We start from the raw sequence: 15,777 nt of genomic DNA, 5'->3' as shown, positions 1-15,777 counted from the left end.
CTGTGCTGTGTCTGGGAGTGAGCGACTCTTCTCGCTGCTTCCTGGTGCCTCCAGCATGACCCTGCCTTTCCTGCTGCTCCATTCCCTTACTCAAAAGAAACACACCGAGAACAACAAACCACAGCCTTTTCTCTACCTTGAGCCTCCGGGTATCTACGTTAACTGTATACAAGTGCCTGGAGCGTGACCCTTAGCTAACCTGCAAACTGAGTATAGATCCGGCCAACTATGCCACTGTGACGCTCCCCAGCAGTACCCAGACCCTTCACAACCACTTGCTCTTAGTGTGAGAGTCTTGTCTGTGCCTGCTGTGGATCAGCTCCGTGACTCCACCAGCCTCTGACAGCACAAGCCCGGCCTCCCAGGCCTGCCCCGGCCTCACTCTGTCTGTACAGGTCAGTGATAGGCATATACCAGCCCTGAGTCCTCTGAGCATCCCTCTGGAGAGCTCAGCCCTGATCCAGAACAATCACAGAACCCTCCGAGTCTGCTCCCCAAGGAACAGTGCACACCAGCAAAGTGGTCTGAACTCAGGATCACCACTCCGCTTAACACACCGCACTTAGCTACAGCCACAGTGAAAACGAGAACGAGTTTATTATCAGAGACTCCAGTGGCAGTAGGTATGAGGACTGGAAACACAGGATTACACATAAAACTTTCTAGAGCCTCAACTTAACCCACAAGCCAGGCTGTCTCCTGCAGCCAAGTTTACCTCCAGGCCTTTTCAACCAGCATGGCTGGGACCCCCCTTGATCAGATCGACCCTGCTGGCAGCTTCGCGTCACCAGAGTGTCTCTCTGCATGCCCAGAAACACCAGAGCAGAACTCTGATCTTCTCCTGAAAACAGGCCCCCATCCCCCACTGTTTACCTCTTCCTGTTACTTTGCTTCTGAAATCTCTGCCAGCTCTTCATTAGCATTTGCCTCACTTCACTAAGAGACTTCTGGTGTGACATACACAATGCCCCAGGGCGATAGGGTCTCCCACCTCCTGTCTGGAGGAGTTTGTCTCCAAGCATGACTGACCGGCTTTTAACAATAATGCTGAGAGCACATAATTTTCAGCATATACCCAGAACTCCTCACATATTTTCTGCACGTAGGTCTCGTAATGATTGATGTGTGTGACAGGCTGTAAGCAGACACCTTACATGGCTTTCTTTTGGTGAACTCAGAGCAACCTTGTCCCTCTATGTCCCCCTCTTCCAGCTGGCACCAAAAGGTCCTTGGGTCACAGGGGCGGAGGGCAGGGTGGTTTATTCTCCAGGAAGGGGAGTGTTGTGGACACACTGAGATAACGGTTATTTATCACTTATGTTACAACAGTACCTAGAGGCTCAGTCAAGACCAGGGCACCAGGTGCTGCACAGATGAATGAATGCGAATCGCTGCCCCAAGGATTTTGTGGGCTAAGGAGGGACCTAGTGGCAGTAATGGCACACACCAGCTCTGCACTCTATCTGTGGCCAGACAGCAATGTGAGGGCAGCTCTTCACCAGTCTAACAAGCACCAGCTTTCAGTTTCCTATCTGCATCATTGCAGAGCGGGGCACCCGGGGAATTCAAAGCAGGATGAGCTGCTGGCTTTATGGATCTGCTCAGGGAATGGAGGGTGGAGGGGACTGTGGGGAATCAGGCTAAGGAGGGCAGGGTCTCTCTGAGCTTGTGATATGATAGTAGGTAGTGAGAAGTCGGGACTAAGCTGTGCAGGGTGGAGGGGGGAAGGATTTGCCAGGGTGAGGGTAGACGTCTGTGTTGGAAGAGGGGTGGCCAAGGGAGGGGTGTCGTGGCCTGGGCAACGACCCAGGCACATGACCTTAGCAGCAGCATTCCAAATGGATGAGGAAGTGTAGGGGAACTGCAGGTATCCAGGCCAGAAGGGGCACGTGGTAGCTGCGGCATTAGGGGAGAGTTCTGGCCAAGAGGGCAGAGAAGGAAGGTCACAGCTTGGCAATGCTGCAGCGAGACATGAGATGACACAGGAAACGCTGGTCACACATGGAGGAGGGTGAATGGCATAATCTGAACCTGGTCCACAGCAGCTCTGTCTGACAGCATGAGCCTTCTCACCTTGTGTGAGACAACAGCTGGCAGGGAGATCTGTCCATGCAACATGTGAGTTACCTGCAGCACCACCGCAATGGACACCAGGCAACTCTACCTAGGCAACTATCCAGCTCATCATCCTCGTACCGAGCACCTGCTTAACAGCCTCTCCTCCCGCCCCCCGTGAGGAGGGAACTCTCTGTTCCACACAGAGGCACAGGATGAATTAAGTGCCTTGCATAAGGTCACGTACATAGAGTCTATGGCTAAACTGGGAATTAGACCCAGATCTCTCAAATCTTAGTCCAAAGCCTTAACCACACAGCTACCCTCATCCATCCCCTAGGAAACGGTCATTTCACTGCAGCACAATCCCCAGACAAATCCCTTGACAGGTTAAAAACAGAAACTAACAAAGAGGAAAGCGCAGTTGAGCATCCAGGAAAAAGGAAAGGGTGCCTGGAATCTGAACAGCTAAGTGCTGGCTGTGAACTCCTATGGAAGAGCCCTGGAGACTGCGGTTGGGTTCTATGGGCTGTGAGCTCCTATGGAAGAGCCCCGGGGACCACGGTCGGGTTCTATGGGCTGTGAGCTCCTATGGAAGAGCCCCGGGGAACACAGTCGGGTTCTATGGGCTGTGAGCTCCTATGGAAGAGCCCTGGGGAACACAGTCGGGTTCTATGGGCTGTGAGCTCCTATGGATGAGCCCTGGGGAACACAGTCGGGTTCTATGGGCTGTGAGCTCCTATGGAAGAGCCCCGGAGACCATGGTCGGGTTCTATGGGCTGTGAGCTCCTATGGAAGAGCCCTGGGGAACACAGTCGGGTTCTATGGGCTGTGAGCACCTGTGGAAGGGCCCCAGAGACCGTGGTCAGGTCTATTGGGATTTCATGTGTGCTCACTGAAAGGGCTCTTCAGAGCCTGTAGGATTTCCTAGATAACAAGGTTCTGTCTCAAGGATTTCAGCTCCATTTCTCTCAAATCCTACATGGCGGATCATTGTCTATTACACCCTAAAGGAAAAGCAGCACATGGGGAGCGAGAGCCCATGCCGACACTAACCATGAGTAGGACTAGTGACCATCTACATCTCCAGGTCACAAAGATCACGTGGATGGAAACTAAATGGGCAGAGCTAACGTTAGGGCTCTGTGTTTATTACCCCAGATCCCAGCTCTGTGCCCCAGTGCAGGACCAGTCCTTTGGAACACTCTGCATCTGGTCAAACACTTCTTAGCAGCATTAATTGGACCACGGTAATGGGACATGACACACCAAATAAGAGACATCCCTTAAAAAACAGGACAGGTGGCCTCCCTAATTAGAACTAATGTTGGGCATTAAAGGTGACCCCGGCACAGGCAGAGTGCAGCGCTCTGGCCACACGTGGCTGGAAGAGGATTCTAGTCCTTAAAGGATCCCACTGATCCCCCATGTGTTCTGTCCTCGCTGTGGGAAGGAGGCAGGCTCCAGCCTATCCCAGAGGCCTCACCAAGAACACAGGGATCTAGGGCCATGGAGGACTGGTGAGTCTCACCTGCGGGGAACTCTGGGAATCTATACCTGGAGGACAGCTGCCCTTTATTTGCAATAAGCATGATAAACAGTTGAGAGGAGCAATTGACATGCCCCTCAGGGTAGGAGGAGATGCCAATCCAGCCCAGATCCAGGAGGGGTGACACCCCTACCCAGCCCAAGGTACCTAGCCCAGCCAGACTAACCCCCAAGGATGCAGCCCCTGACCCACTATGACAGCTCAGTCAGAGGGGCAGCTGCCCTCAGACTGAGATGCATAGCGGGACTCGCGTCTGCTCTGCAAGGCATGATGCTGACCAGCTCTGGCTCCCAGCACTAGGCCATTCATGACCCACCACAACTATCACAGTCGCTGGCTGACGGAACCTCTCCAAGTCCTCTCCAAGCTCCCGTGACATATGGGAGTATGCCGTAGCGGGAGCCGTCAGTTGTCTCCAGTCCACCAGGTCTTCGAGCCTCTGAATCCCAGCTGTCTGGGGGCAGCAGCGTGAATGGCAGGGCAATAAGTGGAAGTGGGACCCCACCTGCCTAGCGAGGAGGCTGGGCCTGGATCCAAAGAAAGGGGGTAGAGAGGAAATGCCCCCCGGAGGTGACAGCCAAGGCAATGCCAGTGCCAGCTGCATTGCTCTTCTGTGCAAGCCTCCCTCTGGTAACCGGCTCAGCTCTAAGGCATCCAGAAACCTGCTGTCACTCTCATGGCAGTTGCTGAGCTGACAGGCTGTCACCGGGTAGGACAAGCCAACGACACTGGAGAGGGCTGTGAATGGCACCGAGAGAGGGAAGGCTCAGCCCAATCAGTGCAGCTCACCAGCCAGCACCTGTCCCAGACACAGGACCCGGCTACACTAGGGAAGTGACGCTTTGCTGACACTGGCCGGGTAAGCTGCATTCCATCCCTCCGTGCAGCAATGCAACTGGGCACTAGGCTGCCCCAGATTTGCCCATGACCCAGTGTGACCCGCAGAGCCCCTTCCCAGTAAGAAGGGGAGATCCTAGCATGATCTGGCCCTAGGTCCAGCCCTTAGAGGTTCCTCCCCCACCTCCATCTCTGTCAGAGGCAGCCACACAGGCTCTTTCTCCGTCTGCATCATGGACCTGAGAGACTGGCCAGGAGCTGGTACCAGAGTGGTGGCAGGTAAATCCAGGGCAGCATGGGGCGCAGGGCTGGCAGTGGGATGGGATGGAGCAGTGCAGCAGTGGTAGGTTCCAGAGCTGGTGGGACATGAGTGATCCCAAAGCCGTTACTGCTGGGGGGACTGGGTCCCAGAGTCTCAGTCCAGCTTCTAGTGTCTGTGGTGGTGGCCTGTGCCCACTATCTGGCCTCCTGGTTGGGATCTCAGCCTCCCTGCTGGCTATGAGCAAGCCCTAATCCTCAGGGAGGAGGAGACTGATGGGGGCTGGATGGGCTGCGCCCGCTGGGGAGAAGCAGCGGGAGGAGGCTGTCCAGGCTCTCCAAGGACAGGGCCCTGAATTCACATCACTCAGATGGGCTTGTTCTTTAGACAACTTAAGGGAGAGATGCAGGCAGCCCAGAGAGAGACAGACCCACAGACCTGACACTGAGCGAGGCAGATGGACAGCCAGGACACACACACACACAGATGGATGGACAGCTGCCTTCATGTCTCAGGAGCCGAGCTCATGGTATGGAGAAAGTTAATGAGCTCATACCGATTGCTCCTCCCTTTCAGCTGCACCTACAGGAATCTGGGGCTCAGTGCTTGTGCCAGGAGGAGGGAGGCAGGACTCCTGGGTTCTATTCCTGGCTCTGCCACAGACCGACTGGCGACCTTTGGCGAGTCACTTCCCCTCCCTCTGCACTGCAACTTCCCCCACTGCAACATGGGGATAACAAGGGAGCCCCTCCCTCTGGGGTCATTCTCGTCCCCAGGCGCCAGGCCCCTGAAGCCCAGGCTTGTCTGCACTCTGCAAGGTTATTCTCGGCTAGCTCAGCTGGAGCACCACAGCACCAGATGTGCCACGGCCCCAGCATGTACATCAGAGAGCTGCTCCCCCACGTGTGCTCCAGCACGGCCCCTGCCTGGCAGCTGAGCCAGCTGCAAATTCCAGCACGACACAGCCCCCGCAGCTTGGCTTCCTTTGCCCCTGTGCCAAGCCCCAAGTCACGCCTGGGTGGGGTGGGTTTTCCTGACCTCAATGTCCAGTTCTCAGCCTCAGCCCCGGCCACGTTATCGCCTCGCGATCTGGTAAGGCCCATTTGGCAGTGCTGAGCCTGTGATTACTGTCCTTCCATGCCTGCTGGAGGTGAGTAACCCCATTGCCATTCTCCTCACCCCTCCATTCTGCCGGGAACCTCCAGTCCTACTTCCCTGTAATTGCTTTGTGGCTCTGGAGGCATTCGCTCCCTCACTACCAGTGCAAAATGAGTTCCACTCACTCCTTCTCTGTGCTGCATTGCTGATAATAAAGCCATTAACTCTGGCAATGAAAAATCAGCCTGCTTACATCCCGCTGGCCCTTCTCCACCCACTGGCTTCACCGGGTGTACAAATACAGGATCACTTTGTCCACCACTCTAATGCAGCCACCTCTGGGGTTGAACACAGCAGCAACACAACAGAAGAGGACCCCTGGGTACACAAGGAAATATTGGTGATGTTGCTGAAATCAACACCCACCCCAGGGCCAAACCCAAATTAAATACCAACCTAGTTACACATCCATGGGTCCGAAATGGAGAATCAGAACATCCCTGGCCCAGCCTGACATCCTAACCCAGCGTCTCCCCGAAGATCACGGGAGCAGGATAACCCAGTTCCCTCCCATTTCGAGCTTGACTTTGTTTGAAGATCTGGCCCCACAGCACCACCGCGCAGTTCCGACCTGCCCAAAAACCCCAGGTGAGCCCAAAGGGGCCAGCATGGCAGCTTTCCGGACCCATCCCACCGTCTCTGAATACGCTCCCGCCTGTAACACGGTGCCCATCCCAGCTGTACAGAGAGGGGCTCCCCCCCCAGCTCTGCCCCAGCAAACACAGCCCCAGACAGCCCTGTCTTTAAACTGCCATAGCACAAGGCAGCACCTAGCCAGATGTCTAATGTGCTGTCTGCTACTGCCCCCTGGGGCTCACGCAAGGTACGACCGCCCTGACCCAATTAACCCAGGTACTGATATTCCCTGGCTCTGCCTGGGCTCTTCCCGGCAGATAACCCCACACTGTCCAGAGAACCAACCCTTCCTAGGTGTTTCTCAGGCCTGTCCCCTGGCTGGTCCCCATCAATGGCCCTGGGAAGCACAAGCAGTAAAACAGGAGAGCACCTAGATACATCCATCCCTCCTGCCTGTGTTGGCCGAACTCCTGGGGATCTGCGGTGGTGGCGTCCATCCCCTCCAACGTGGATCAGGACACATGGTTGTGTCTCCCAGTCCCGCACACCTGGGTCTTGCTCCCAGCAGTGTTCCCTGCCCACTGCCCACCACTGCTTGGACCCCAGCCGAGCGGGCATTTGCATGCAGTGTGCTGGCAGATTCATGGCCTCTCCCTCTCCAGGTCCCTCAGTCCGGGCTGGACCCTCTGGCTGCTAGAGGCACTGACTGGGCATCCCTGCTCTTTCTAGCCAGGTGGCTGCTGACACCGCACTAGTTCTACTGCAGCAGCCAGTTCCTTCCTCACAGGTTCTCCATGCTCTGAGGGTGCAGCACACCCCCCTGGGGAACAGCAGAGGGCCTGGCTCTGCCTGAGGGGAGAAGGGATGGTTCGGGACAGAGCTGCAATCCCAGCTGCACCTTCCCCACTGCTCCTGCATGCTCATCCCCCCTGACAGTGCCACAAGCCCAGCTCTCAAAGCACTGGGCCAGCCCAGCCCTGCCTGCACAAGGACATTGGAGGTCAGTGGAGGACGGGACCCAAGCAGCAGCCCCAGGCAGCTCTTTCCTAAGCTGTATGGTTCTTGGCTCCCTTCCATCTCTCACTGATCATCACCGGCTCCAGCCGCATTAGCCCAGCCCCATGGTCCATCTGCCAGGTGCAAGCGGCATCCAGGCCTGGAGTGACTCGTTCCCAGCCCTGCTGAGCACCTCCACATCTGACAGGCCTCAGCATGACAGACTAGCTCAGCCTGCAGATGGCAGGTGTGTGCTGCCATCACAAGATCCAGTGGCCAGCGCCCTTCTGTGATTTGCCTGAATCTAACCAGGGTGACAGTCACCCCTGCACGGGGTGTGGCACAGGCCAGCGGGCCACATGGCCAGATCCAATGTCCTCCTCTTGGAGCTGTGAAACCCATCTTGCTAAATGGAGCTGGAGTGGGGTTCCCAGCCCTCTGTCCATGGCTCTGAAAAATGGGCAAGTGCTGGCATGTGCCTCTCTGGCAGCATGGGCACATACATACCCAGCCAGTCCAATGCCTGGCCACCACACCCCACTACTTGACTGTCTATGGACTGCTGTACAGTAAATATCCCACAGCACCTCTGCATTCACACACCCTGCATCATTAACATACACCCTGCCTGGCAATCACACCCTGCATCATTAACATACACCCTGCCTGGCAATCACACCCTGCATCATTAACATACACCCTGCCTAGCAATCACACCCTGCATCATTAACATACACCCTGCCCAGCACTCACACCCTGCATCATTAACATACACCCTGCCCAGCATTCACACCCAGTGTCATTAACACACACCCTGTCTGGCATTGAAACCCAGCATCATCAACATACACCCTGCCTAGCATTCACACCCTGCATCATTAACACACACTCTTCCCGGCATTCACATCCTGCATCATTAACACACACCCTGCCTGGCATTCACACCCTGCATCGACACATGTACTGCTCTGCATTGGCACCCTGTGTCAACACAAAGACCCTGCTCTGCTCTGCATTCGCACCCTGCATCATTAACACACACTGTTCTTCTCTGCATTCACACCCTGTGTGATTTAACACACACCCCGCTCTGCATTCACACCCTGCATTAACAGACCCCCTGTCCAGCTCTGCATTCACACCTTGTGTCATTAACACATTGTCACGGAGCGTGGGGGAACACAAGGCCCTACACCCCCGGCTTCCTGCGACTCACCATGACTCTCAGCCAGCCAGTAAAACAGAAGGTTTATTTAGATGACAGGAACACAGTCCAAGACAGGTCTTGCAGGTACAGACAATAGGATCCTCCCCAATTAGGTCCATCTTGGGGTCCCAGGGGCACCACAGCCCCATTGGGGAATCAGAGCCCCATCTGCGCTTCCCTCCATTCCTTAGCCAACTCCTGAAAACTCCCTCTCTCCCCCCAGCGTCTCCTCTCCCAGCCTTTGTTCAGCTTCCTGGGCAGAGGTGTCACCTGGCCTCTAACCCCTTCCTGGGTTCTCATGTTACATGCTCAGGTATCTTTCCTCAAGGCCGGTCTCCCATCCCCCAGTGCAGACCGTCCTCTCAGGCCAACACTCCCCATTCACAGACCACATTAAGAACATCTCAGTTCATCACACACATGCATAGCCCAGCTTTGCATTCATACCCTGCATCAAGACACCCATCCTGCTCTGCTCTGCATTCACACCCTGCACCATTAACACACACCCTGCTCTGCTCTGCATTCACACCCTGCATCAAGACACCCATCCTGCTCTGCTCTGCATTCACACTCTGCATCATTAACACACACCCTGCTCTCCCCTGCATTCACACCCTGCATCAAGACACCCATCCTGCTCTGCTCTGCATTCACACTCTGCATCATTAACACACACTCTGCTCTCCTCTGCATTCGCACCCTGCATCAAGACACCCATCCTGCTCTGCTCTGCATTCACACCCTGCACCATTAACACACACCCTGCTCTGCTCTGTATTCACACTCTGCATCATTAACACACACCCTGCTCTCCTCTGCATTCACACCCTGCATCAAGACACCCATCCTGCTCTGCTCTGCATTCACACCCTGCAACATTAACACACACCCTGCTCTGCTCTGCATTCCCACCATGCATCATTAACACACACCCTGCTCTGCTCTGCATTCACACCCTGCATCAAGACACCTATCTTGCTCTGCTCTGCATTCTCACCCTGCATCATTAACACACACCCTGCTCTCCATTCACACTTTGTGTCATTAACACAGGCCTGCTCTGCTCTGCCACTATCCTCAGGCCAACCTCTCAAATATCGATACTAAGGATGGGTCCCATCTAACAGGCATGTCCCCTTGGTTTCCACGAGGACCCCGCAACACCAGCTCCTTAGGGCTGAAAATGGGGCCCAGCCAGGAAAGCACAATTTGAACTGATACAACTCTGTAAGCTGCCACCTTGGGAGGGACCCACCACACCAGAACATGCCTGTCCGCCAAAGCCAGCAGGAGCCCACCATGCTCACACATCATACCACTCCCCCAGGCACCAGCGGGGCAACAAGAGCAGTATGGACCAGTCAGCGTCCAACAGTATCTGCACATCCCAGTTCTGCCACCTAGGAGCCGCCCACGCTGAGCCCAGGGCAAACTCTGGCTCACAGTTTATTGAGTCTCACAACGTGCTCCAACCCAAGGACACAGCGTGTGTTCAGGCCTCTCCACATGACAGAACATCCCCAGACCCTGCCACCCTGGCAGCGCAGTGTCCCTGTTCAGAGCAACAGTGCAGGGCTGAGCACAACACGCCACACGCCTCTGCCTAACTCGAGAGAGGCCCCCAGGTGACTTGTGGCATGTCAGGCTGCCTGGGCACCCACTTTCCAGAGGAGACTCCACTCCCACCCAGGGCTGGAGGCCAACGAACCCGCCAGGGCCCCCGACACAAGATTGTCCGGCCAGGGCAGCCCTGGGGACTGTGGGTTGCTGAACCGCAACCCACTGATGTCAGGGAAGTTTTGCCACCAAGGCCCATGGGGCCGAGATGACACATTCCCAGAGTGCAGCTCTGGCCAGCCACCCTCTGGTAGCGGAGCCCCCTGGGGCTTATACCCACAGAACAGCCTCCCAGCGAGGCCCACCCAGTCCTGGCACTGGAGTGGGAGTTGGGGGGTGTCTCCATTTCTTACCCTGGGTCTCTGCACCATTCCAGGCCTGGGTTCCCTCAGGGCAGGGCAGAGGATTCGCGGCAAGCTCTGAGTGCTCCTCTCCTCTGCAGCAGCCGCGATCACTGGCCCAGGCACAGGCAACCACTAGCCCCCAGCACTCCCCGCCTGGAGACTGCAGTGAGTGATCTGGGGAGGCTGTTGCTGGCTGGGACGATGCTGAGAGCCCTGTGGACACTGCAGCATGCTGGGCCCAGGCTCTGCAAGGCGACGGCTTGAACAGACCCAGACCCCCCTCTGCTGCAGGCAGGCGTCCAGCATTGCCATCTCTGCAGCGTGGGCAGGGGCTGAACTCAGGCCCAGAGTTTCCATCACGCTCATGGATAAATATTAACTCAGGTGCCAAAGAGAGAACTCTGGTTCATGCAGCAAAACCCCTCACCCATCCTCAGCTGGGTCTGCAGACCCCCGGTGGTTGCTCCTGAGACCTGAGCCAGATCAACCTGAGCTGTGATGCAGGTTGGAGGGGAGCTGGGACTTTTGTCTCCTGGGGGAAGGGGCATCTCCCATGTGGCTGGACAACCCCACCCCCAGCCCACGATTAGGGCTGTGGGGCCTGGCACAAACTGCCGCACTCTGGATCCCCAGCTGGGGTAAAGGCCCCTGGCAGGAGGAGAGACACCCGGGCCAATCACCCCGGGGCCCGGATGTGGATAGCAGCGGGAGGCTGCCTGCGCAGCAGCCCAGCATGTTCTCTGATCTGCCTGCCTAGCCACAGAGCCCACCCACAGCAGAGAGAAGCACAAGAGTCGCCCCCACCTTTATGTCCGTGTCTGGGGTGACGAAGTCCTTCAGGCACTTGATGGGGCCCATCAGGAATGGGCAGCGGTTGGAGAAGACCTGCAGCGAGAAGAGAGCCAGCCCTTGAGATGGCAATGGACACAGTTTGCCCCTCTCATGTAGCAGCCCCAGGCACCCTCTGGGGTGGGACGTGGCAGCTCTTTAACAACTGCCCAGCAGCCAAGTGCAGGAAAGGAGCAATGCAATGCTTGAGGCTCTCCAAGCACCGCACAGGTGTTAGCCAACAAACCCTCCCCACCATCCCCAGAGAGGGACTGGGGCCAGTTACTGTCTCTGCTTTCCAGAGGCCACCTGGGCACAGCTTGACATAACCTTATTCCCAAATTTGGACCTTAGCGTCCAAAATATGGGGGTTAGCATGAAAACCTCCAAGCTTAGTTACCAGCTTGGACCTGGTACTTGCTGCCACCACCCAAAAAATTAGAGTGTTTTGGGGCACTCTGGTCCCCCTGAAAAACCTTCCCTGGGACCCCAAGACCCAAATCCCTTGAGTCTCACAACAAAGGGAAATAATCCTTTTTCCCTTCCCCCCTCCAGGTGCTCCTGGAGAGATACACAGACACAAGCTCTGTGAACCCAAACAGAGTGAATCTCCCTCTCTGTTCCCAATCCTGGAAACAAAAAGTACTTTCCTATTCCCCCAGAGGGAATGCAAAAATCAGGCTAGCAATCCAACACACAGATCTCCCCGATTCCTTCCTCCCACCAATTCCCTGGTGAGTACAGACTCAATTTCCCTGAAGTAAAGAAAAACTCCAACAGGTCTTAAAAGAAAGCTTTATATAAAAAGAAAGAAAAATAAGTACAAATGTTCTCTTTGTATTAAGATGATACAACACAGGGTCAATTGCTTAAAAGAATATTGAATAAACAGCCTTATTCCAAAAGAATACAAATCAAAGCACTCCAGCACTTATATTCATGCAAATACCAAAGAAAAGAAACCATATAACTTACTATCTGATCTCTTTGTCCTTACACTTGGAAACAGAAGACTAGAAAATAGAACTACTTCTCCAAAGCTCAGAGAAAGCAGGCAGGCAGAAAACAAAGACTCAGACACTCAAATCCCTCCACCCAAAGTTGAAAAAATCCGGTTTCCTGATTGGTCCTCTGGTCAGGTGCTTCAGGTGAAAGAGACATTAACCCTTAGCTATCTGTTTATGACACGCCCCCCAAATTGCAGACAGTGGGGAAGCTCACTGGCGGCGATTTCCTTCTAGAACTTGAAAATAAACAGATTAATACAACACATGCACCTTTACATATACTACTAAGTATATAACTAACAGACTTTTACATTTTAAGAAAACTTTTTAACTACTGAATTTTGGGAAACTCTCACGGGAGAGTGCATCAGCTACTTTGTTAGAAGCTCCTGTGATGTGTTGAATTTCAAAATTAAAATCTTGGAGAGCTAAACTCCAACGAAGAAGTTTCTTGTTGTTCCCCTTGGCAGTATGAAGCCACTTTAGTGCAGCATGGTCAGTTTGTAGTTGGAACCGCCGTCCCCAAACATATGGGCGTAGCTTTTCCAGGGCGTACACAATGGCATAGCATTTCTTTTCACTGACTGACCAGTGACTTTCCCTCTCAGACAGTTTCTTGCTGAGAAACACGACAGGATGGAAGTTGTGATCTGTTGCTTCCTGCATGAGCACTGCTCCTATACCACGCTCAGATGCATCTGTGGTTACTAGGAATGGCTTGTCAAAATCCGGGGCCCTGAGCACAGGGTCCGACATGAGCGTTGCCTTAAGTTGGGTAAAGGCCTTTTGACACTCATCAGTTCACTTAACTGCATTTGGCTGGGTCTTTTTGGTCAGGTCGGTCAGTGGGGCAGCGATTTGGCTGTAGTGGGGTACAAATCGCCTGTAGTATCCGGCCAAGCCTAAGAAGGATTGGACCTGCTTCTTGGACCGTGGGACAGGCCACTTTTGGATAGCATCCACCTTGGCCTGTAGGGGGTTTATGGTTCCTCGACCCACCTGGTGCCCCAGGTAAGTCACTCTGTTTTGGCCTATTTGACACTTTTTGGCCTTAACAGTTAGTCCTGCCTGCCTGATGCGCTCAAAGACCTTTTCCAGGTGTAGTAGGTGTTCGGGCCAGGAGTCTGAAAAAATGGCCACATCATCGAGGTAGGCAACTGCAAATTCTCCCATTTCAGCTAGTAGACCATCTACCAGCCTCTGGAAGGTGGCGGGTGCATTTCGAAGGCCGAAAGGAAGGACATTGAATTCATACACCCCCGCATGGGTGACGAATGCTGACCTCTCCTTGGCAGGTTCATTTAGCGGTACTTGCCAGTACCCCTTGGTTAAGTCTATTGTAGAGATGAACTGGGCACGTCCCAGCTTTTCCAATAGCTCATCGGTACGTGGCATTGGATAGTTGTCCGGACGAGTTACAGCATTTAGCTTACGGTAGTCCACGCAAAAGCGTATTTCCCCATCTGGTTTGGGTACCAGAACCACTGGAGATGCCCATGCACTGGTAGATGAGCGGATTATACCCATCTGTAGCATGTTTTGGATCTCCCGTTCTATAGCAGCTTGGGCATGAGGAGACACTTGGTAGGGTGGGGTTCTGATTGGGTGAGCATTACCTGTATTAATGGAGTGGTATGCCCGTTCAGTCCATCCTGGGGTGGCTGAGAACAATGGGGCGAAGCTAGTGCACAGCTCCTTGATTTGTCGCCGCTGCAGACGTTCCAGGGTGGTTGAGAGGTTCACCTCTTCCACGCCACCGTCTTTTTTCCCGTTGTAGTAGACACCGTCAGGCCACTCAGCATCCTCTCCCTGGACTGTAAACTGACAAACCTGTAAGTCTCTGGAATAGAAAGGCTTGAGAGAATTAACATGGTACACTTTTGGCTTTAGTGAGGAATTGGGAAATGCTATGAGGTAGTTTACAGCTCCCAGGCGCTCTTGGACCGTGAATGGCCCTTCCCATGATGCTTCCATCTTATGGGCCTGTTGCGCCTTCAAGACCATAACCTGGTCTCCTACCTTGAAGGACCGATCTTTGGCATGTCTGTCATACCAGGCCTTTTGCTCTTTTTGAGCATCCTTTAGGTTCTCTCTAGCAAGGGCTAAAGAGTGTCGGAGGGTGCTTTGTAGGTTGCTTACAAAGTCCAGAATGTTAGTTCCTGGAGAAGGCGTAAACCCCTCCCATTGCTGCTTCACCAACTGTAATGGCCCCTTAACCTCGTGACCATACATAAGTTCAAATGGTGAAAACCCTAAACTGGGATGTGGTACAGCCCTGTAGGCAAACAGCAACTGCTGCAACACTAGGTCCCAATTATTGGAGAATTCGTTGATGAATTTTCGTATCATGGCCCCCAAAGTTCCATTGAACCTTTCAACCAGGCCATTGGTTTGATGGTGGTACGGGGTGGCAACCAAGTGATTCACCCCATGAGTTTCCCACAGTTTTTCCATGGTCCCTGCCAGGAAATTAGACCCTGAATCTGTAAGGATGTCAGAGGGCCAACCTACCCTGGCAAAGATGTCTGTTAGGGCCAGGCACACAGTGTTAGCCCTGGTGTTGCCTAGAGCAACTGCTTCTGGCCATCGGGTAGCAAAGTCCACTAAAGTCAGTACGTACTGCTTTCCTCTGGGCGTCTTTTTTGGGAAAGGGCCCAGAATATCCACAGCTACTCGCTGAAATGGGACCTCAATTATGGGGAGTGGCTGGAGAGGGGCCTTGACCTGGTCTTGAGGCTTACCCACTCTTTGGCATACCTCACAAGACCGGACATACTTGGCAACGTCCTTGCCCATCCCCTCCCAGTGGAAGGACTTCCCCAACCGGTCCTTGGTTCTGTTCACCCCAGCATGGCCACTGGGATGATCATGGGCTAAGCTTAAGAGCTTCCCCCGGTACTTAGTTGGAACCACCAACTGTTTTTGCGGCTGCCATTCTTCCCGGTGTCCACCAGAAAGAATTTCCTTGTACAAAAGTCCTTGGTCTATAACAAACCGGGATCGATTAGAAGAGCTGAGAGGCGGTGGGGTGCTCCGTGCCGCCACCCAAGCTTTCTGAAGGCTGTCATCTGCTTCCTGCTCAGTCTGGAACTGTTCCCTTGAGGCTGGGGTCACCAGTTCTTCCTCAGACTGTGGACTTGGGCTTGGTCCCTCTGGAAGCGATGTAGGTGATGGGGTTGTTTTCGTTGCTGGTGAACCGCTCTCTGCTGGTGCACCTGAGGGTATTTCAGGCTCTGGCTGAGCCTTTTGGGTATGGCTGTCTGTTGCTTCTGCCAGTTGTGGCTCGCTGGCGCCCACTGGCGTTGAGTTTGAAGAGGGGGTTTCACTTGCTGGTGCTGGTT

The 15,777-nt window shown here is 54.3% G+C and overlaps 1 protein-coding gene across 3 annotated transcripts in view; it reads right to left on the bottom strand.

The window, feature by feature from the left end:
• NCKAP1L (NCK associated protein 1 like) overlaps window positions 1-15,777 on the bottom strand; it is a 109,341-nt gene that overhangs the window by 31,857 nt on the left and 61,707 nt on the right. For all 3 annotated transcript variants that reach the window (XR_007769894.1, XM_050925782.1, XM_050925784.1), the window contains exon 26: window positions 11,406-11,486. Coding sequence is in view for 2 of the 3 variants with exons in the window: in XM_050925782.1 (XP_050781739.1) it covers window positions 11,406-11,486 (81 nt within the window). In the remaining variant the exon portion in view is untranslated. The remainder of the gene's footprint in view (window positions 1-11,405; window positions 11,487-15,777) is intronic.

This window comes from Gopherus flavomarginatus, chromosome 16 (assembly GCF_025201925.1).
Source record: "Gopherus flavomarginatus isolate rGopFla2 chromosome 16, rGopFla2.mat.asm, whole genome shotgun sequence".
NCBI lineage: Eukaryota > Metazoa > Chordata > Testudines > Testudinidae > Gopherus > Gopherus flavomarginatus.
This window is presented reverse-complemented; position numbering and strand designations above follow the sequence as displayed.